We start from the raw sequence: 24,906 nt of genomic DNA, 5'->3' as shown, positions 1-24,906 counted from the left end.
GTGTATGAAAGCCTTTTACTCTCACACATTTCAGTTCAAAGTTCTGTTCAAAAGCCAGAAAAAAATTAAAAATGGTGGTCAAAGTATTAGCACTTGTCTACACAAAATTAACCATTGACAGAGTTGAAGACTACTAACGGGAGCGCAATGATCTGAACGAGTGCACAAACAGCTTGCGATAAGCTGTGTTGAGCCAAGCTGACTCGTTTTAAACAGTACAACAATAGTATTGTATTTGGGTGCTTTTCATTTAGTAATTTGTATTTTATGTGGTATTTTGTTTTGTTTTCCTTATATTTTCCTTAGTTTTTGTATAATATTTTTGTTTAGTTAATTTTTTGCGGTGAGGTCCACCACCATTGACCTGGTGTTCAACTCTCATAATATTATGGCTCGGCTTTGCGTCCATTCACAAAAAAACAAACAAATCCCTCAGCTCTTCTGACCCAGGACTAATAAGAGACTGAGAAATGACCTGGGGTGAACTTTGACCTACAAACTACATTGACAGTCGACAACTGAAAAAAAACATTTGGATTCGCATGTCGAACTCACAATGTACCACATACTGCTCCACTTGGCGTCATTATAGAAGATGTTGCTGGGGAAGGTTGGGATGCTGTGGGTGTGGCTGGACAAAGAGAGGGGTGGCGGCTGCTTGTAATCCCTCTTGATCCTCCTCTTCACCACCTGCTGCTGGATCCACTCCACCTGAAACATTTTATTATAGTCCAAAGTCATTGAATAGAAAGAACATTCTGAACTTCAGTTCAAGAACATAATTTGTTCCATGACTCTGTTCGTAACAGACATATTTGATAACCAATTCAATGTTCCTCATCTAAATTATCATAATTAATCCATCCTGATGATTGTAGAGAATTATTGTCACATGTATCCCATGTTTTATTGGCCTCAGACTTACCAGTGTGTGGTCCAGCAGGAAAACACAATCAGAAAATAAAATTTATTGTAAAGAAATAATAGCACATGTACTTTTTGCAATGTACTTTTTGGTACTGTACACTTAGGGAACTGTGTTTCATAGTGAGATGCGGTGGCCGTTTTGGGCTAGAAACATCCATTCTTTTTCTAAAGAATAGAATCCAATCGTTCATCTGCTAACATCCATTTTTACATAGACCTCGCACACAATATTCTCTCAGCCTTCAGTTGAGGGAAAAAACTCAAAACCGGCTGGCACTCTCGGGGTTGCCTTTTCGGATAATTCTTAGTATTGAAACAGTAAACGAGATAGTCCACTTCAGTCATTTTCAGAAGTAACGTGAAGTGAAATGAGTACTTTGCTGTGAACTGATATGCTGAAGCCTCTATGATCCCCAAGCCTTGAGCAGAGGTGTTGAATGTGTTTTTGAAGTCTCAATTATACATGAAAAATGACTTACCAATCAAATTCATTAAAGGAAAAAGGGTCAAATCAATTGTGAAATGGCTAAATCCATAGACTATCCTCGCTTTAATGACAGCAGCAGAAATTAATTCTATTTTTGTGGGGAAAATAATCATAAATATAATCAAGTCAGATGGTTAGTCCAAGAACAAAATTTGACATATTTTTATACATCTCAATTCACTCTACGGAACTAGAGTGACTTCATCCAATTATGAAGTTGACACAGAACTTAAAAGCACAAAGGAAATTATTTCTAGGCCACACAAGTAAATGTTGTCTTGCTGAACAATGTCCACACACATAAAAAGCCAGAGCGTTTTTCAACGCGTCAATACGACTTGAGAGCAAGACTGACAATAATGACTGCAGCGTGATTATCCGCTTTCATGCGCAGAAACAATTTGCTGGCTTCTCTGGAGGGCTGAGAGGCAGTGAGATGAGATAAAGCCGGAGGAGAGGAGGCTTGAGGAGAATGAGTCCCTGAAGAGTCCAAGAAAAGAAGAAAAAGGACTCAACTGGAGTGAACGCAAATAGCTGCTGAAAGAATTGATTCTACAAATAAGGGTGACTTAATTGCGCAATTGAATAGCTTCTTACTGAGCCGTTCAGGTATTTTTTTTTTTTTTTATGAGAAAAAATGAAACCAAAGTCACCTGGGAGAGAACAAATTAAATACCAAATTGGTTAGTCATTATTAGTCTAATACTGCTATACTACACCTGCGCATCCGCCTCAAAAACACCATAGTATTTATTCAGATCTGCTCGTCTACTAAAACCACTGGTGTATGATTGCAATTTGCATGCATTAGCATTTCAATTCCATCTGTACTATAACTCCAGGGAGACAGTGACAGCACACGGTTAAGTCAACTGCAACTTCCATATATCTTGATATCACCTCGTCTATTTCCACTAGTTTTCAAATGTCTGGATATTATATTGTTGGTGTATTTCAACTTAGAGAAGCTACAATAATGTTTATACTGTACATGCAAGTCTGGGCAAAACTTGTATGTTTTTGGCCAGAAACCTTTGGTGTTCAGGCAGACCACAATTCCTCCACTTTGGCGATGTCAATTAGCACTTAGGAATGGGGACAACTATTAAGTTCATAAGATGATTAGTCTGTGACTTTGTGGAACCTCAATATTAGAGTTTTGTGCTTTCTAATCTTATTAATAGACACAGACAAAATTAGTGGTTAAAAAAAAAAGATGTCTCAGATGAGTTCATTACAGAAGGAACAGACATAGCCAAAATGATTATAAAACAGGCACTATACAACAAAATTGTGACACAAACCAAACACAATTGAACTGTCGCAGTTTGCACAGATAGTTTTCATTCATGGCTGAGGGTCAGCAACTAGTTGTGTTTCAATTTGAAATTGTTGTTGTATGGTTCAAATTTGGTAGTAATTTGACAGAATCGCTAAGGAGAACATTGGACTTCCTGAAAAGTCCAAAATTACTCTTAAAAATTACAACACAATTTTTTTTCATGTATTCGTTCGTGAGATTTTTTTTGTGCAAAACAGAAAAAAACAGGACAGACAAAAGTAAACAAGGCTTTAGGGTCCAATGTTTCTATTAAAAAGGTGAAGAAAAAAGTAAAGTTTGGCATTTACCTTCAATCTAGTATACAGTAACATTTGACTTACAACTGCTTCAACTAATACGTTTTTAAAGTTAATGGCTGTTACTTGGTGAAGTGAAAAGAAGCATTATGGTTCTATAATGTCCTTGCATGCGGCCAGGGAGAGCCAAAATCGCTGAAGCGATTCCAGCTGTTTATTGAACAGGACAGTCAAACACACAACTGAAAAATAAGAGCTGTTGTGGAACACAACTCACAATTAGATGCTCACATACAGCTAAACTGACCAACCTGACTCCAGGTCATCGCATCACTCATGAGTCCACTCTCTTTGAAGGCACACACAGTAGATTACACTTTATAAAAACTTTATGAAACCAGTACAAGGACTGGATGACAAATCAAACAAATTTAGTTAATACAGCATTTAAAAATTTGGCAGTAAAAATTAGGTGAATTTAAGCTGACATTAAAACTGATTTAAAATCAGTACACACTATTGTTGTTGAGTGTTTTGAACAGGAAATATTTCTTTAATAATCCAAACCTTCCAATAAATGTTGGGTTTATTTGGTTTAAAAAAAAATCATGGTTTAAAATCATAATCATGGAATGATTTGAAAAAAACTGGTTAAAAAAAAAAAGAAATCTGACTATCATCACTAGCATTCACCACTTGTGAGAGAGAATGAGATTACAGCTTGATGAAACTATCAGTGTATGTTAGATACCAATAAGACAAAAGGTCATCTTTGTGGGATGCCTTGAAATGGCTGTTTCAAGAAACAGGCAGGCTTCTGATTTCTTTTGTTCTTCATAGTTTTCTAACGGTAAACCAGATATAAATTCAGACATAGTTGATTCTTCCCTGCCCCCATCCACATGTCGAACCAGAGCTACACCCCTCAGTGCTCACTGCAAGCTCATAAACAAGCCAAGCTTAGCCAGGGCTGTTACAATGCTAACATGACCTATTCAGATTGGAGTGTACCTTGTATCGCCTTGCTGGTTTTAAGCATTTTTTGATTGTTTGTTTTTAGCAAGTAAAAAGGAATCCGAGGCTGAATCCGAGTCTGAATCCTGAGGCTGCAGCATGTGCCTGCAAATGATTGACAGTTTGGACATGCACGCCACCGTCCTGTCATTTGTCTGTACAGTCTCTTATACAGTCTGTTTTCAAGACTGGGCCAGAGAGGGATGCTCTTTCAAAAGATCAATTAACCATTTACAGGGCAAAGAGGCCGCTTTCGGCTTATAGTCAGGCAAAAACAGCCTTCATATGTTTATCTATTTTTAATCTTGAAAAGCTTTTATATAAATTCATGGGTATGTTAGGAGGGACACTGTCAGTCAATTTGCTTGTTTAGACTATCGGTTGAAAGTGACCGTTGTACCCGGTAGAGGGTTCAATAAAACAGTGGCACCTCGACTCAACGGACCAGAATTAATGGATCCCAGATTTAATGGAAATAAAACAGTGTACAGTGCACTCAAAATGCTACTTAATACAGTACATTTCAAAGTCTGTTAGTTCTTGAATTGTCCACAATTTTTGGCACCGTTTATCAGCAATGTGGTGATATCTACAGACTACTCACATGTTTTCGGCTTGCACGGCTCTTGTCATGGGAAAACACAGGTAATAGATTCATTGTCGCTAAGGGCATCAATGTGGCTGCCATGTTGGCAGAGGTGACTTTCTCATCTAAAGCAATGCCTATACATGTGGGGCATCTATGTTAGCAGTAATGGAAAGCGTGGACCAGAGATGAGAAAAATCAGGTTGAAAAAGTAAAAACCCTGCCATGGGTGCTTTTTAAAAAAGATTTAGGTTGAATACATTTTCAGGGTGACCTGCTACAGACAAAAAAAAAAAAAAACATTTGTTGTTTCCCCATAGTGGACACGGTTTGTTCCCGCCAATAAAAGCAGCACTTATAGCATTTTGGATACGCCATGTTATACCAAGACAATATCACGCTCTGTTTCTACCAAAGTATCAGCATCCCTTTGGAGTTGGACATGCTTCATTCTCTTTTAGTTTTACTTCAGCAACGACTTTCTGCTGTTTCGCTCGGATTCCCTTCAATTTTCTCATCTTTGATTTGTTTGGGAGCTTGTCTGTAGTCCCCCCCCCCCCCCCCCCCCCCCCCTCACACACACACACACACACACACACACAAAACCACCTCCCACTCGGACTATATACGATTGCAGGTGGTTCGTCCGGGTCAGTAACCAGGGGGGAATGTGGGGAATAGTTCACTTGAGTAGAGCAAATAAGGACAAATTGATCCACTGGTGTTTTCGTAATGGAGTTTTTATTCCATCACACAAAACAACCTATTCCTAATGAACATTCTTTTCACGTTTTATTATCACATTTAGTTCGATTAAAAATGAAATTAAAGTAGTTAGCATTCAGTGCTCACAACGGGGGCAGTGGGGGTGGGGGGATTCAAGTGCAGACCACGTACAACCGCGCTTAGATGGCTTTCGGTCCCATCGACTCAAACCCTCCGAGACACACATGTCCTCCAGCAACAAACAAACAGCAATCAGATTTTTTTCTTTTTACCCTCCACAAACCTGAATGTGCACTGACTTTAAAAAAAGGGGTAGTGCTGCCAAGAAGTAATGACCGCAAATACACAGTAAAAGCATTACAATCATTATTTGAATAAATGAAAATAATCAGTTTTTTAAAACCCTACTATTTCACCAATTTAAAGAAATAAGCTTACTTAGGGTTTTATTTCTATTAAATCTGGGAGTTATTTATCACAAGACCATAAATGTTGCTGTTCAAGAACATTTTAGGTCATTAGATCCACACACTGACCATCTTTGTCACACCAAATTATTCTTCGTTCAGGGCAACATAATAAACGGGTGCGGAGTAAGCAGAGGTGTCACTGCTCTTCTTAAAGACTGTTGCACACTGCTGCGCTGGGTCCACATAATTTTTGGTGAGTTTTCTTGAAAGACCTTGCGGGCAAAATCTGATAACTTTTATCCTTATTCCCTCACGTGGTAAAAATGGAAGCACCGTGCAAAGTCGTCACCAGTCACATGTTTGGAGGATGAATTTGTCAGTATGTGGTCAGACATTGTTTGATTTCATCAATGAAACTGAAGACAGTCGACCTTACTTCTCATTGAAGCCGACACTGGCGCTTACTGCTTTTGAAATTGAGAAGTTCCATCCATCCATCAATTTTCTAGAGCCGCTTCTCCTCACAAGGATTGCAGGCTTGCTGGTGCCTATCCCAGCTCACTTTGGGCAGTAGGCGGGGGACACCCTAAACTGGTTGCCCGTCAATTGCAGGGCACACAAAGACAAACAATCATTCCCGCACCCAATCACACCTAAGGACAATTTAGTATGTCCAGTGCACCTGCCATGAATGTTTTTTGGAGTGTGGGAGGAAACCGACGTGCCCGGAGAGAACCCACACAGGCTCGGGGAGAACATGCAAACTTCACACAGGAAGGCCAGTGGGAGGTGGATTTCAACGCGGGTCCCTGAACTGTCAGGCGGACGTGCTAACCACTGTTCCATCGAGCCACCGAACTCAGAAGATGTTATGTCATATAAACACAAGTACATTCTTCTTATTAGACGGCCATGAGGATAATTTTAGTGTTTAGGAAGTGAAATCCACGTTTGCATATCATGTTTCATCAAAAATGAAAAGTTGGATATGTTAAAGTGGTAAAGCTACATCTGCATTGTTGCAATCTACATTTACCATCACACTACTTTGTGAGATTTATAAGTGTTTTCCAGTCTATACTGATGTCGTGATTTACAGTATCGACATTATTATGCCTCAGGTATGGTATTTCTTGTGGTGAACACTTCAACCCAGAAGACTGAACAACAAAGTATTTCATAAGTTTACACTTGTAATTGTTTGAAGGACATAAATAATGGTAGCGGTTATTCATACATTATAATGAATGCCTTATTTGCTCAGAAGCCTATGATAGATAATATATCTATTGTTCATTGTAAAGATTAAATAGTTATTTTGTTTGTTGAAATATACATAAACAATAGGTCCTTGACAAAATTATTGCATTTAGAAGCAATATCGAGATCACAATTAATTTATTATTCACGTCCTCATGGCTCCAGATTCACATTTTTTTATTAGCTGCACAGTCGTCCCTGATTTAGAATGTAATGAATGCTGGAAGAAAATTTAAGGAAGCAAGAAAAAAAAATCAACATGCAATGTAAATACTCACTTTCCCTTCTATGTTCACTGTATTACTGACTTGCTAGGATTATTGGGGTGAAAGCAGGCAGGGATCATCCTCTTGGCAATTAATCCTTGCTAGGAATTATGCAAGGTCCCCTGAAAGAAGTGGCACTGACCCCATACACTGCCTTCCATCATTATTGGCATCCCTGATTATGATGTGTTCTTTAGGTTCTAATGGATTCATTTTTCCTAAATAATATAGGGACAAAATGACAACAGAAATTAAAGAACAAATTCCAAACTTTAAGTAAAGTGCAATTATTCAGTGAAGAAACAAATATTTAACCAGTGTCACTGTTCCGCATGAAAGGTACCAACACACATGTGGGGTTGAAGTTTGAAATTTCGGAGGTCACGCTAGATGTTGGTCTGATGAGATATGCCTCTCTAGATTGCTGTCTCTGTTTTGTAAATATGTCTACTAAGGTGTGTGGAAGGGAATTTAAAGTATCTGCAATGTTGGTATAACAGAGATGTACTATTAGGATGACCTGAAACCTGCCCGAAACCCTGAAACATGTGCTGGTATTTGAGGTTAAGCACTGTCTTGTGTTTCTTACCCAAAAAAAAAAAAAATCTTCTCTTTACATTTGACTCAAGTCCCTCTCTTCAAATGCACACATGTACTCAATATTATGAGAAATGCATCCTTTCCCCTCCACAATATTGCATCCAATCCTTATGACGTAGATTATGATGTGTCAGATTTAGACCGTTTTTCATTAAAAAGGAATGGATTAAATGATTACAAATTTCAAACACTTGTTCTTAACAACCAAGAGTATGTTTTAAATATAATCATAGGTCTATTTATCATCATTAAATTATATTACATTAGGGGGTGGCATGCCTCCGGAGGCTGCCCTGTCTGTTATAGCCACGTACAATGGTAAATGCAGCACCTACGGCTGTCCGTAATGAAAAACGTTCTAAATCTTACACATTGTCCCTTTAAGTCATGAGGTTGATACAGTATGTTTCTCCAACTATTACAACATACAGCTGAATCTGTACAAGTCAGTACAAGATGCTGCAGCTAAACCTTGGACAAGGACAACAAAGTTCAGTCATATTACCCCGACACTAGGCCATTTACATAAATTGACTTTTGGTCCACTTCAGATGTGATTTTACAGGTTTTGTTTATCACTTATAAATCTTTTACAACATATTATACGCCTTAGCAGCTTCCGCTTTCATTTATTTTGCATTTCCGTATGTTCCATCTGAAAACCTTCTGTATCGACTGATAATATGCCTTATCGTGTTCCTAAAAGCCAAAAAGAAGTCTGACAGTTTTTGAGTGTTTTCTATTCCGACTTCAGTCCTCTGTAATGCTCTAGCCACGAAGACTTGAGCCACCACCTCATTAGAAATGTTTATCACCCAACTAAAGAATTATTTAGCGTTAGAATTTCCAGAGTCATTGAGCAGGTCAAAACCTCTTAAGTCCCATTTTGGTTACTTTCATATTGAAAAATCTATATAGGCTATTGGGCAGTCCACAGACTTCACACATTTGAGTTTTATTGATTTATTTTTACAAAGTATTGACCAATCTAAAGTGATAAAAAAAAAATGCTTGCTAACGTTCATGATGCAATGCTAATGGTTGAACAAACATGTAATTTTTGGGGTCTCCTATAAAGTGATGGTTCAAAATTGATGATACTAGGGCTCCGCGTGACTCAGATATATGTGTTCACATAAAGTTTCAAATGGCATATAGTCATCTTTGGTAACTATTGAAGATTTTTTTTTAAAAACAAAGAGGCAATCCAGGCTTTCCAAATTCCTACAAGTACTTTGTCCCACTTCCCTGCTATATAGTTCCGCTTTTTACCTTTGCCGAAGAGAAGTGCTTAATCCTGCTTTGCCAAATGCAGAAGTTGGTTCTGCTTGCACATATACGAGATTACAGTAGATGTGTGGCCACGACAAGGAAAGCAAGTTGCTTTACACACAAATCGAGTGTGGGGTGTGAGGGCAAGCACATGTTGTATACATTTAATGAAAAGAAAATGAAAAATGACCTTATGAAAAAAGTCGGCTTGGTAAAATGGGTTTTGAAAGTCCGACAGCCTGTCTCAATGTGGACTCCAAATTCCCTACGGTCATTAAATGAATGTAAAAATCCACTCCTTACAAAAGAAACGCTCTTTGACCTGACAGGCAGGTGACGTTGGCGTTCAGACCATACCATAAAGCAAGGTTGTCAAGATAACCGAGGCCCGCCGCTATTCGTAAGTGGGCTTCAACAGGTTGCTGGCAGCGCGACACCCGCCTGACTCATTTGCACAGAGTGAGACATCATAGAGGTGCGGCAGACGAGCCCTTGTGCTGATCCCTTAGATTAGCCACACATTGCCTGTCTAAACCCTCGGCACGCCACCTTCCCATTATTTGGATTAATCCAGCCCTCGCAGTCGCCACCTTGTAGAACAGAATTGAACAGAACACTTCAAAATGAACCACAAAGGTGTGGAAATTGAGTATACTGTTGCTAGTGTGCAATGGTCAAAATTCCGTCCGGTCGTAAGGCGCGAGTTCATGTTTTAATTCGTTTGTGCATCGATGTGACAATATTCATCTATTTATGTGATGTGCATGATGAAAAAAGATATGCCAAGGAAGACACAAGATCACGCCAACTGCATGCTATGAAGGCCAACTTCTAAATAAAAACACCAAATAAAACATGGACGTCAAAACAATACCCTTAACGGACTTTTGTTATGAAGTTGGCATTCATAGCTGTGATGGCAAAGTAGCTAGCTTGACTCATCCTCTCTTGTCACGTCACATAGCTACAAACAGCAAAACACAGCCATTACAACATTTCTATTTAATCGCTGGTTAAGAACGCCAAGAAACTGCTACTCAATTACAATGTCATTGTATGATATGGCACAAGTCTAAAGTCTATATCAAGAAGACTGATGGGGACGAAACCACTTTACTATTTTACTTAATTGCAATAAATGGTCCATCTAGTCAATTATGCTTACAATATCTAAAGTAATAATCAGGCTTCCCTTTTCCATTCTAGAGTATCTCAATGAATCAAAGTAACGAATAAACATGCCTCAGTTATACACAATTCTTATAACATTTACCGCAAAAAACAAAGCCTATTAAATGAGTCCCCTTTATACAAAACACTGAAGAAGAATAAAATTCAGAGCCATAGTATGTAGTATTATTTTTTATTTTCTTTTATTTCCACCAGTCTTCTGCAGGGCATATGTCATTAAAGCCCAATGTGCTCACATACCCACGGATGGGAAACACTGAATTGGAGAACCCAATTTCTCGAAGAGCTGGACCCGCTGCATTGAGCAAAATAATGTTTTAATTCAATGTATTATTTTATGGTTATTTGAAATGACTGAACTGTTTTGCCAACCACTGCTTGTTGCAGATGGACGACCTTTTGCCAATATTATCTCTGGAAAATATTGAGGATGACTCAGATTAGTCAGACTGAGGACAAAAAAAATGGTGCGGCGTTAATGGTAGATAAATGGCAGCCACACCCGCTATCAACGATGCTATGTCATGTCTCTGCCCTCTGGCTGGAAACAAATATGTTTCCACAGCTTCTACGTACTTGCTTTAATACAATCAGCGAAAGCAAAAATGTGTTTGGATTAGGTATGTGCCGATAACTTGGTTAACAAAGTCAAGGTTTCATTAACCGCTAATACTGTTTAGAAACGTTTGCATGTCTAAGACATTATATATGCTGGATTTTGATGATGCCGCCCACTTCTGCATGGGAGATGAGTGTATGTAGATTGGCAAAACGAAATCAAGTTTTGATGCTTAATACACCCTCGTAACTTTTTGGTGATCTTATAAGATGGCTCTCAAAACGTGACTTCAAAAACGCAAACTAAACACTCCAATTTTTGATCAGACAGACATATTTAAACTCATTGTAATCAAACACACTTGCTTTCTGCATATCGTTAAGGGTTACAAGTGATAACATGCAAAATTATTTTGAAAATATATCTCATTATTATTTTAGAGTAGTTTACCTTACAGAGGACATTCCTGGAATTGCTCGGGGATACGGTGTGACAGGGCATCATTGAACGTCAGTCAGGTCTTGCCTGGCATGTGCTATTCGGCTAAAGGAGGCAGCAGACCCAAAGGCGCGCTGAGCCACGCTCCAACAAACTGCTCCCCATGGAGCATAAACATTCACTCGTTCGGACGCAAAGGAGTTCACCTCTGCTGCCTGGATTGTTTGCCCCAGTGCGGTGTCAAGAGTGCACGCTCGACACCCACGTGACTACACTCACACATCAGAAGGCACACATGCGTGCTATCGCCAGAAGTGGGAGCACAGCATGGAACAAAATCAAGGCACTTCCTGGTTTTGGCTTAAGTAGCCAATGTACTTACAATTAAAGCTATAATAATACTTACAATGCATATCTTACAGAATGCCATTTTCTTGCACGAGTTTCGACTTGCGTGTAACAACACATCTCAATGTCAAGTCATGTAGTTTGATTCAAGTCAGAAGCCCTTAAGTTGGCGACAAGTCTGACTTCAGTCAAGTCATAAGACTCTTCTCCCACACCTCTTCGAAATTGGAACAAAACAGATTAAAAAAAAACAAAAAACCAAAAAAAAAACATCACAATCATCTTTGGCTTCAAAGAGACAGAAAGAACATTTATACTTGATCTTGGCATGTCAATATTGTATTTCATCAGACAGCGATTAAAGTCAACAATGACATTGAATATCCAGTGGAGTATATGTATTGTATTAATTTTATCTTTTTAGAACAAGACTACATATCAAACCATACCTTAACAAAATATCATCAAACTAGTACCTTAGACAAATTATGTTTTCACAATGGTCTCTACGTTATAATTCCCCAGGACATAATCCCCAGAGGCTAATTGAAAAACAGCCACACTCATTATGATAGCATCTATGACTAGAGAGGATGTTGGGTTGAGTATAAAACAAAAGTTTGGATGCCTTTGGGAACTCTTTCCGCTGGTCAATGTCTCCATGCATTTCAATGAAGTCGAGAGGTTAATCAGCCTTGTGCAATGTATTGTCGTTGACAAAGGCGCTGGATACGGGAGCATTCGGGCTCCGCCAAAGATGAAATCTAGATCTGCCGCATGACCTGGACCCTCTGGGCGGTTATCTCCAGTGAAACTTTTCGAGGATTTATGGAAGAGGCGGAGGACTCTCGTCACATAACTTGACTTGTGTGATTTTAATACTTCAGCTTATTTTGTGTAGTTTTCATGTTGTCATATAATTTTGTCTAAAAATGTATTATTTTATAATCTAATATTTGGGGGATTTATAGTTGAATTTTTTTTTATAACCTATCTATTTTGCTAGTATTTTTACTTTTTTTGTGCTGTAATAATATTGATAGTTAGACAGTTTTGTGTTCAATCATTGAATGATGGACTTAAATAGATTTTTCCAAGTGTATTTCTTTTTCTTCAGGTTCAACACCCATACTAAGGGGTAGACCTATAATCATGTAGGTCAAAACCAGACCAATTTTCACCACACGTCTGTGTTTGAACAACATTCATTTGATTGCGGAAATAAGTCGGATCATGTCATGTAGAAAGCGTAAAATTATTACATATACTTGCTTACGTCTAACATGGCAATTTGTCAAGAGCCGCTATCATCCCTGTTTATGATGCAAAACAAGGATCTGCGATTACGTCTTTCATCTGACTTGAACACATTGAGTATGAAAAGTAAAAGAAACTACACTACAATAAAATCGTACATTGCCCTTATATTATCATGGAAAACCTCGCAAGTTACGCTGGCACACAGACAACGGCCCACTGAAGCCAGGCGCACCGCCCATGACGGAATGTGCACAGCTAGCATAAGTGGATGACATAGTACAACACTTCTTTCTTTTGTGCTGTACAATGTTTAGAATGTCACTTTGCACATTAAAAGTGGAGTTATAAATGTATACGGCGTAACACAAAACAAATGCGGATTTACATTGCATGATGTCATTCGCTTGCTATACACCGCTTCTGAGTAGAGCGGAATCTCGCAGTCTTGTTGGAGGCAAAGGGGAAGCAGCTCCTGCATTCACTATCAGTCAGGAACCATATGTTGCATAATGCATTATGTAGGAATGCATCTGAAAGTAATATCGTCATTTTAATATCATCACTTAAGTCACGGAACAGCTTATACTCGGGTGTTTGTCAAATTCACCCAAATTGCAGTAAAATCAGTGGAGTCAACTTATATTTGAGATTGACTTGTACTTGAAAAAATACAGTAATTGATTGTTGATTAATTAAGTGATAATTAATGACTGGTGATTTAGAAAGTCTTTGGACTAAATAAAGGGTGCTATTTGATAGAGTAGAAGCACCCTCAGGCATAAATAGATTTGTTGTCTAAAGATGAAGTAAGCGACTAAATTTTACAACCAACCCTTTGCATCCACACAACACAGGCATTAATCAGCAGATGAGAGCATTCCAAGAGACACCGTGCTTACCTTGGGCTCCATGGAGATAAAACTGTGGCGGCCGCGACTGGACAAAGTGGACCTTTTAATGGTCCGGCTGTGGAAGAAGTGGTAGTGGTCTTTCAGATCCCCAATCTGTGAAAGTACAAAATATTGCTTAAAATTAAATTTTAAAAAAAAGAGTGTCTGTCTTGTAGAAGTGCTTCCGACATTAGTCGATAAGATAGATGGGCACTATTTGAGGGAATTAAATAGGATACATTTCCCATACAAATGTGAGAGATTCAAAAATACAGTCAGGCTGTCTTTTGTTCTTTCCATTATTCCTTACAGAGAGGTCAGGAATCAAGTAAGCTAAAAATAACAATATATAGACAGGTGCAAACAGCCGTTAATGAGCTCATCACTAATAATAATAATATTAATAATCATAATATACAGTGACAGGGAGTAGGATGACAAGAGGAGGCAAGCTGCTCGGAAGGTGATTAGTTTTAATAATTAAAGACCACACAATCCCTCACATGATCAGAGTGTCATGGCTGCCAAGGATCCTGTGGTGTGTCACTGATCCGTGGCCAGCCCTGCGCAATCAGCTTTTTGCTCGTTGGCTTGTACACCACACTTTTTTTGTTTGTTTGTTTGTTTTAAACAACTAGTGTTTGAATTTTAAACAAATAGTGTTTTGAATTTTGAGTTTAGAGATGTACACAATAGTAGATTCTAAAATTATGATGTAATTGTTTTTTTTTTTTAATCAGTTTAGCTTTGCAAAGGGATTACATGTACATGCTTTTTTATTTGTTAAATTTATTCCATTATGTAAAAGACAAAACAGACATATGTTTACATAAAAGTCAGAAGCAGAAAATACTTAACTTTGACATTTAAAAAACATTCAGAAAACCCTACGCAATATAAGACACAGTAGTTGTCTTGTGTATATAAAGAGTCATTTGGAATGACTCGCCGGTATAAGACTGACACCTGCTATCTCCAAATTCGGTCAGTTTCATATTTTTCCAAAAAGCAGTACGCTATCATTGGTCAGTTATTTTCTCACAAGTTATTGATGTAAAGTGTTGTAAATAGCTTGCTCTCACCGTGCAATGTAAATGACTCAAATAATTTTTTGTTTTTCCTGAAAAGTGCTGGGTTTGGGCATGAAAGTCCAGTGCCTAAGATGGATTTTAAAATGATGGTGTCATTACCACTCAGTCAAAAACATAACTAATGGGAATGTACACCACCGGCAATACACCCCCACCCCAACGGTTGCAGTAGGATGAGACTAAAGCCCCTTTTCCATTGAGGAGCGAAAAATGCACCTCTCAGTGGAATGGGGGCTAAAAGGATAAACATCATTTGGGATATCTTCAGGCGATTTTAATCAAGGAGTAAAGGCAATAGCCCCCCAAAAATGCATTGCTAGTGTCTATTACTGGTACAATTTTGCTATTTATGTTGGGTTTTTTAATACCTGCATTAAACCAAAGAATATTTACATCTAAGTGAAAAACATTTTTAAACATTACAATGTAAAATCCCTTAATCATTGTTCAATGATGGTTGCAGTTGAACTTTGGAACATAAGATTATGATTTTCTGAAAATAATTAAGTCAAACATGGACACTTGAGGAACTCGCCCCAATTTAAAAAATGCCTAACTGAGTCTCATGTAATGGCTTCGTAGAAGCCATTATTTGAGCTGTTTCCCTCTTAAAATGTTTTTGTATTAACCCATTGAGACAAATCCTGACGCTTAGCTTACTTGGAACCATGTTGTAACTATCACCACTGGGAAGTCAATCACATGATGTCATGCTGATATTGGATTAAGTCACTTTGACCATAATCTTGTAACTGAAAAAAAAAAAAAAACGTATTTTGTCTTACTTCTGAACTAGTCTGCTGACCATTTAGACATAGAATCTGCCTATTTCATGCAACTGTGAGCCTACTTCAAAATCATCCAACAATCACAGCTGGACTGTCTACATTGTGTGCATATGATAAGACATGTTATTAACCTACACCAAGAAGGTTATGTTTCCAATTACTTTTTGTTGGATAGCTACACAAACAGTAGTGTTTGGTGACTGTTTACTCATTTGCTCTGTATGTTACTGTATGGTCATGTAAGTCGACTTTTTTGTATGTTACCTCCACCAAAACAGTTATGATCTCATTGTCAGTTAATTTCAGAACTTAGCATCAATTGTGAAAGTGTTGCTTGGGTGACTTTATGCTTGGTATTGCAAGTCAAAATTGGACAGGTGAGTGAGTTTTAGCCACATGCCTCTTATGCAAAGGTAACAACAAATGGAGCATTTACAGTACTGGAGTGTCCTTGCATATAGGCCGACAAGAGCCACCGTTGCAATACATTTTAAGCCACTGGATAAACAGTCAAACACACAAATACAAATTGAGAAGACTCAGAAAGTGCAGCTTTAGGCCACAACGCACGGATGGAATGGTAAACTGAATATTACAGTAATGTGTGCGCAAGTTCAGTTTTTTACATTATTCTATTTATTGTGTGTATACCTCACAGTAATGAAATGTTCTGATATTTAACGTAGTGCAATATAAGACCATACTATGTATAAAATTATCCTCTGTCATATGTGTGCAATATTGGGTTAGCTCTGTTGTTACACTCATGCTGTGTCTGAGAAACATCACAAAAACTATTCCCATTTTATTATGTCATTCTTGTGCCTCACTCTCCAGGCATGACGGATCCATTTATGTTCAATCCAGATATTATACCACGGATGGGCAGCTTAAACAACGAAGAGCGCCAAATTTTTTTGTCAGCAAAGAGTGCACTCCCTAAGTGGCTATGTCTTTTTTTTTTTTTTCAATCACCGTACAGATCAATAGCTTAATATATTTGAATGCTTAAAAGCACACCATATAAACATTCATTTTAAGAACAAAAATAAGGGTTGAAACTTGAAAGAAACAAAAAAATAATGGCAGATGGGGCTGGTAGCCCCATTACAAGTTTACACATTTACAAATATCCCAAAGACGGGAAAGGTTTGAGATAAAGAATAGTAACTACTTCCGCTTGATGGCACGGAGGAGTACTACTACAAACACTTGCGCAGGGGGTAGGTAGTAGTAGACACCATCGTGGTGTGTTTATAGTGATTTTTCGGAGACAATCCACTGGTGTTAAAAGGCCCACGCTATATTGGAGCACAGATGACAATCATCGGGTTGGTGTGTTGCGGGCCTAAAATGTATTTAGCGACACAAATAAAAATTTGATGACAATTTTAATGGGTTTTGTTTGAGTTTTGTTTCGAATTTCTTTTTTTTTTTTTTTTAAACTGACATTGCAAGATTCAAAAGTGTATCCAAATATGCTGCTTGCAAAGGGGGACATTATTTAGGGAGACGGTATTTGCAATGAAACAAGAAATAATCTTTTCATGTTCAGGCTTCATATTTCATCCCTCATTTTTGATTTCGAGTTTATTCCAAATACACGAGTCAAAAATTGGAAATTTGTATGTGGTAGTGCTGCAACTGTGTCACACAATGATTCATCACGTACATGATGTGTTATCATTAATAAATAAATGTCACCTTAATGACGACATTGATGAGTGATCAAAACATTAATTATTTAATTTATTATTACAATATATTACATTGCAGTACATGATTACTCAAAAGGCATTTAAAAAAAAAAAGTGCCTTTTTTTTTAAACTTTGCCATGCACTGATAACCAGATTGGTGATATATCATATATCAAGTCACAATTATTTAAAACCATCCAAATCTGTCTAAACTGATGTTTTGTTTTTCCTCTACCACGTTGTCTGCTTTAACAGGCAACCGCACTGTGCAGTGGGACCATCCTCTCATCGTGTATCATACATGACTTCTCTTTGGCTGCAAACAGCTGATCATATTATAGCTGCGGTTGACCACTTTCTGTTTTGTCAGCTAACTATTAAGGGTAACATAGCCGACATAATATCATATGCTACTCTTGCAGAGCGTTTTATGTGATATAGCTCAAAAGAGGATGCGAGAAGTCTCGCTAGCCAGAGGGTGGACAACCATTGGAACTTTTCCCCCAGCCAAACAAACCAAATACATTGTGTGGGAAGATTTTCCTTTCCAAAAAGCGAGAGAGAGAGAGAGAGAGAGAGAGAGAGAGAGAGAGAGAGAGAGAGAGAGAGAGAGAGAGAGAGAGAGAGAGAGATTGAAAATCACACATTCATCGTCAGATAACACAGTGGTATGCTTCAAGATAAAGAAGCGAATGAGAATGATGATGAGGAGGTATCAAAATGTTACTTCATTTTTATTTATTTTATTATTGCAATACATTATTTGAGAACATAATTACTCAAAAGGCATTTCAAAATGTTTTCCTTTTTTATAACATTCTCTCGACAGTGGGAAGGGGACACTCCTCATGCAAACAAAACAACAAGCGCTGTCCTAAACAACTTGCTTACATGGACCAACGTATCATGATTAAAACCTTTCATACACCTTTCATAGTATGTATACATAATATATAATACAGTATATACAGTAGATAATACACAATCCACCCAATTATAAAATTGAAGTTCAGTGCGCTGTAGGCTGAGGGTCGGAAGAGGTTGGACAAACGAGATTGTCAGCTCTGCTAACTTACGTACATCATGTAATATTCAAAAGATTTGTTCAAGTTAGTTTTGGATTGCATTTTGAAGTATCTTTTACCTACTTTGTGTTTTTAGACCCGTTTTAGACCCGAGTGTGAAGAGTGCATGAAAAACAAACATGCACGACAGGCCACCCAATCTAATTGGCAAAAAGACTCGAAAAGCAGCAAGCATTGGTTTACTCCTGCTGCATGCAGTTCTTGTCCTTGCCCGCCACTTCCCCCACCCCACCCCCGAAGACCCCCACCTTCCCCAAGCACTTCAAAACAACACTTTGAAGGTTTGTGCCTGTGACCTTGTCAGCTGATTCAGACTCCATTTGAGCCACTGTCTTAGTCTGGGAAGGGGGCTCCACACTTAAGAGGATTACCCAGAATTCCCCAACAAGGTGCTCGCTCTCTGGATGCCAACTCCTTTCATCCATGCATCTATCTAGCCGTCCTCCTTCATTCTTGAGCCGCCAAGCCGTTGTTTGCTGCCTCCCTTATGGTCCTCTCATAGAAGCAACATTGTCCTCTCATCATTTCTCATCCTGATCCCACAAGCATCACTGCACTTTGTTTCCCAGAAAAACTTCAAGGTCTATTTTTTGAGACCTCAGCTCAGCGAGCACAGGTTAACTAACTCTACTGCCCTCCAGATGTTAATCCTTACACCGCCTGGTCCACACAATAAGCAATACCCTCCTCAGCTACAGCTCTACCTTCCAAAGTCAGAATATTTGCAAGATGACTTTGCACTTCCTCCCCCATTCCATCAATGCAGTTTCTACAGAACAGTGGCACGAATAATGGATGGAAAATTCCATCTTGAACTAGATAGGCTTTACTCATTTTTTAAAGAATTGTTTATGGCCTTTGTTTGGAATAAACATTACTTTTTTCAGAAGGAAAAAAAAAATGAATGGACTGGTAAATGCAAAATATTAAAAGTCCAAAAAATATTTTTTAGGTTCTTTGTAAATTGAAAAAAAATTCTAAAAAATATATAATTTAAGAAAATACTGCATAGCATTTTTTTCTAAAGAAAAAAAAAACACTTCAAATGAAAATGTATTACTTTCCCCATAAATATAAATCGCTTCTCGTAAAATAATTGTCAGATACTAAAAAAATAATAATTGTTCTTCAAAAAACATGTAAAAAGATGATTACAATTCATCTTGTAAAATATTCAAAAGACTACACCTGGAAAAACACAACATAAACTTAAAAAATAAAAAAATACAACTATTCTTGAAAACATTGAATTTACCAAATATAGTAATTATTTACTTTACACTCACATAGAACGAAAATATTTTTTACCTGAAAAATTAAACAAACATAAATAACTATGAATTTATTCCCTTATGAATGTTGATTTGTATGACTTTTGAAACCATTCAACCTAATTCTTATAAGATAGAGTTTTGTTTCCTTTTTGGCATTTTTTGTCATTTCACTGTAACATATCAAATGTTTCTACTTTTTTGTGACGGGGTCCTTAATGCCGCATTCCATACTTAGGCCAAGTCAAACATTCCCTCGGTAAACAAGCAAACGCATGGCTGACAAACTCGATGGATACGTCTAACCTTGTGATTCATTAGCGCTGCCCCAACAGCAGAGGATTCTATGCGCATGAGAGTCAAAGGAGTTAGACACCTTAGAGCCCCCCCCCTCCACTACAACCACAATTTAACACACATGCACACGCGCACACACACACAACTCCCACACTAGGAAGTGAAGTAAAATAGTCCTCTATGAGGTGTCGAAGTCCAATGAACACACCATATTGACATGGAAATGAGGGTAAATGGATTGGGGGTGGCGATACACTCCACAGGGGAATTCCTATGGTGTGTTGGTATAGAAAATAAACGAGGGGTGTTGGGAGGGGCGCTCTACACGTTTAGTTCCCGTCAAAAAGAGGGGGATAAACGAGGCCATTAAGGCTCTTCTCTCTGGGGAGTGTAGTGGGTGGGCGGGCGGGTTGAGCGAGGTGGGGGTGGGGGGGCTGGCATTGAGTGGGGGTTCAATAGCTGTTGACTAGGCTACCCCACAACAACCTGTCAGAATGCCCCCCCTCCCCCATGCCGGCAAGTGCAGGCTTGAACTATATTTTGGTGTGAGGAGTATGTGTGAGGTCCACCCTGGAGGAGTGTATATCTTTACCAACACCCCCCACGAAAGGCTCTTTAACTGTGTCTAAACACGTCCCCCCTAATCCAATACTACCTCAACTGTTGATGCCAAGCTCTTGATTATGGATGTGTACCTCATTGTGGTCTTTACTGACTATAGTTAACATACAGGAGGGAATGCAATGCAGTGCTCTTTCCAAATTAACCTTGAAAACTTGAAACGTGACCATCTCTTCGGAAATACTGACCCACTTAGGAATGAGAGCAAATCGAGTATTTTAGGCCAGTTGGAGCAGACTAAAGGAAGTCACATTTAAGACTTTTTAGGCCCCCCCCTTTTGAATACACCTTGTCTCATTTAGGTAGAAAGCGGTGATGTCACAAATACATGGCTAACGATGCCTGTATCATAGCTGATCAAAAAAATCTAGGAATCCACCGTTACTTATCAGTCCGATGCATGTTGAACAGATTAAGGAAAACAGATTGCACTGCGAGGCATGCATGATTACATGATTTCAAAACACAAATTGTAGAGGAAATAAGTTAAATGTAAAGGATTTGAAGGACTGAAAATTCAACTATCAATTGCAAGAATGTCATTATTTTAACGAAAAAAACTATGAGCCTCTTTTCTCCAAACCATATATCAATAAATATAAATGACTGTCAAACGGAATATTTAATCATGAAAAGTCTTTTTTTTCCCCAATCCGAAAAAATGGCAAAATTGTGAGTTTATTTTCTTTTGCCAACGAAAATCTTGGCTTTCCTAAAAACATTTTTTTTCTTGAAAAATTCTGGAGTTTTTTTTTGTCAAATAAATTATTTTATATTATAACTAATCAATATAATAAAAGATTAATATTATCTTAAAAGACAACATTTATACCTAAAATCGGCAGGGTTTTAACCTTACAAAACTATGCCTCGTTTGTGGGGTTCAGAAAAAAAACTAAATTTCAAAATGTTTTCCTCAAAATAAGACACATCACCGCTATTGTTTTGCCTAACTGACATTTAGAATCCTGTAGGAAAGCTGTCTGGAGGAGTGTGTATTGCTGCCTTTACCATAATGCCCCTAAAGCTACCACGGGTGCATGCGAAAACTTACACATACTCCCTTCAATCTGGGGATTGGGACAGTACAGGATACAAAGTTGATGAGAGCAGACTGGAGAGGCATTATGCAGTTTTTTTTTTTTTTTTTTTATTGTAGCCCACCTCCAAAACGGAAGCTGTTACAGAAAGTGGGAGTTATTTTAAACAGGACCAGGACAGATTGTGATTTGTTTGTTGCGGGACAAGGCAGGATTTTTTTCATTGAGAGTGGGACGGATGTGATGCGATGAAACGGGACTGAAAATCCACTCCACATCCTCTCATCCAGTGGTTCTTAACCTGGATTTGATCAAACCCAAAGGGTTCGGCGAGTCGGTCTCAGGGGTTCGGCGGAGCCTCTTCTGCATTGATCAATACAGAACCCTTAGCCGAATATGTACAACATGGATTCACATTTACTGTGGAATGTGATGGGCTTCAGCGTCCTATCTGAATGATTTGCAATGCCAAGTTGAGCAACTGTAGTCTCGCGCCAGCAAAACAAAAGGAACACTACTTGAAGTTGCACGGAGATGGGAAACAGAAGTCAACACTTGCAGAATTCAAGGTGAAGACAGTGAGATACAATGAAAGGGCCACTCTGCCTGGATTTATACACATAACAAACCCATCCTCAGAGCATTGTATGAAGCTGCACAAGGTTAGAACCACTGCACTCATCAATCCAACCATTATCTTTACGCTTACTCACCAGGGTCAGAGCAGACAAAAATGAACAACCGTTCATACTCATAAATATACCTAATGACAATTTAGTGTCCAATATCCCTAACAATAATAATCCACTTTATTTGCAAAGATCAGAACAACAGAGATGTTTTATCCCATGACAGTGCTTGTAACTCAATTTACACATATTTAATTTTTTTGGTGAACGATAGTTTGGATGTCAGCCAGATGTTGCAGCCTTCTCCGTCGCCATCTATCAGAGGTGTATCTAAACCGGTGCTATCAAACCTATGGCACGTGGTCCAGATGCAGCCCGCAAGGAGGTTTAATCCGGCTCACAAGATGATTTTGTGAAGCATAAAAAAAATGAATAGGGAGAGATTTACGACATGCACGGGTAGCCATCTGGGTCATTACCAGACATTCAGCTTTGCTCCAGGGTTAATGATAAAACAATCAGTCTTGTATTTCTTTTTAAATCGACTTTAATCAAAGCTCAGCAGGTAGTGCACAGCGCAACCGTATTTGACGTGATACCACGACGTCTTCTTCCTCAATTACTTGTATCATGTATGTCATTAGGTGGGCACCACGCAAACAAATAGAAATAGAGCATAGACATTTTCCATTCCTGATGAATTTGGAGTTGCCATAGCTCGGCTGAAGTTCAAATTGGCTTATGCTTTCTGTCCTTCTGGCAAAGTAGTTGTGAGTAACCCCAAAACGCCTCTGTAGGTCACAAGCAGGTAGTGCACTCATTTAATTTGAAGCAGTTCGCTTGACACCTGCAAGATAATTGAGCGTACTGTTGCCTTTTTTTTCTTTTTTTTTTTGAAGGGGTTGTTTCATGATGCCGTTTTACCGGCGTACAAAAAGGGCCAAGCATCGAAAAGTCTTAAGCACCTGTTGTGCGGTCCGGCAGGCGTATCGAAAGCGGACTTTGAGTCGGTTCAAACAACATTTGGACTAGTTCGTGGTAAGGCGGCGCGACTCTGTGACATTTTGACAACTTGCTTGGATCGAAGGAAAGAAGAGGAACGTCGCCTACCTGTCCCATGTTCCTGTAGCCGTACTTCTCCGCTATCCGCTCGGCCACCGCGTCCCCGCCGGCTATCCTGACCGCCCAGTGGTTGGTGTAAATCCGAGCGTGGCACGGCGGCGGCGGCGTGAGGAAGCCGAGGCTGAGCACCGCAAAGCACATCAGGCGGAACATCTTCCCCCCGCTAAGTTTTCCTATTCTCTCCTTCTCCTCAGCCTCCCCTTCTTTTTCTTCACCCCTCCGAAAAACTGCTAACTTTGATAGAGCGCGGCTCTCATGGACTGCCGAAGCGGGAGAACGAGTGAGAAGGACCGAAGAAGGGACGGAGGGTCGAGGTGGGAGCTGGAAGTTCCCTTTTCACCTCAAAGCTTTAATAATGTCCACATGGGAGAGTTGGAAGTTCACTCCTGAGGTCGCGGTAGTAGACAGCGGCTCCTCAGAAGCGGTTGCCTTCACGATTTCTCCCTGGAGCAAAGTGTCCACACCGCGGCTCCTCGCTAACGACTAACTAGCTGGAGCAGCCAGGTTCACCAGACTGGAGAGGAGAGAGTCCAAACCAAGTGGAGGGGAGGGGGGGGGAGGGGCGGGGGAGGGGGGGGGGTTGTGCGGGGGTGTCTCTACCGAGGCACCGACGGGTCTTAAAGCGAGTTGAGTTACGGACAGGCGCATCAATAGAGGCGGGCACATCAGAAGAGGGAACGTGTGGTTATAGAGGGGATAAGTGAGTCTAAGGGAGGTTCATTATCACGAAAAAATAAAAAATAAATTAAAAAATGTGGAAAAAGTACTGTCACGCTGTGCTTAAGCCTTGAAATGGTTGCCAGACAATCGCTGGGCACACAAACGACCATGCACACTCACTCACAAACACAAAAAATTAAAGAAAATCCCAGAATAAACCACAACATTCAAGGAAGAAAACCCTATCCGAAACGGAAGGCGGAACTGACAAGGTGTCTGTCATAGCTGGTCTCACAAACACCCCAAAAGCCTCGTGCTGACATTGAACTGTAAACTCGAAAGTTCAATAATAATTAAATAGATTGACTAGTGTAAACTCAAAGTTTTAAAAAAAAAGTTGTACTAACTTCATTCAATTGAGTCTGTGGGACTTGTTCATACTTTGAATTAATTTCAACCATTTGTGTGTAAAGCAAGCTCAAGTTAAAAGCACAACTTTAGCACAACTTAATACAATAAATAAAAATTAATACGTCCACTTTTCTCTGTTGCTTGAAATTATTGCACGTGTCTCCTGTTAATAAAGTCCTAGTGTGATCAGAGATTACGTATGTGCTGGAACTATACTTGTTTCATTTACACGATTTGATTGTTCTGTTTCACATTATGGGTTGATGGGGTTATTGTTTTGTCCTTTAGTGCCACCTCGTGTTCATTTACATTACATGCCCAAGAGGCTCTGCCGTCGGTCAGTTGAAGATCGCAGTTCTATAGTTAAACACCCCGTTCGTG

The 24,906-nt window shown here is 39.0% G+C and overlaps 1 protein-coding gene across 2 annotated transcripts in view; it reads right to left on the bottom strand.

The window, feature by feature from the left end:
- Positions 1–23,956, bottom strand: part of LOC148429742 (proprotein convertase subtilisin/kexin type 5-like) — a 90,030-nt gene extending 66,074 nt beyond the window's left edge. For both annotated transcript variants that reach the window (XM_088419522.1, XM_088419515.1), the window contains exons 1-3: positions 23,443–23,956; positions 13,822–13,926; positions 556–711 (exon numbers count right to left, since the gene is read on the bottom strand). In XM_088419522.1, the coding sequence (XP_088275648.1) occupies positions 556–711; positions 13,822–13,926; positions 23,443–23,607 (426 nt within the window). In that variant the 5' untranslated portion in view covers positions 23,608–23,956. The remainder of the gene's footprint in view (positions 1–555; positions 712–13,821; positions 13,927–23,442) is intronic.
- Positions 23,957–24,906: the final 950 nt, after the last annotated feature.

This window comes from Hippichthys cyanospilos, chromosome 1 (assembly GCF_059441005.1).
Source record: "Hippichthys cyanospilos isolate Australia breed blue-spotted pipefish chromosome 1, RoL_Hcya_1.0, whole genome shotgun sequence".
Lineage (NCBI taxonomy): Eukaryota > Metazoa > Chordata > Actinopteri > Syngnathiformes > Syngnathidae > Hippichthys > Hippichthys cyanospilos.
The sequence above is the reverse complement of the archived record's forward strand: the minus strand, read 5'-3'. Positions and strand labels throughout refer to the sequence as shown.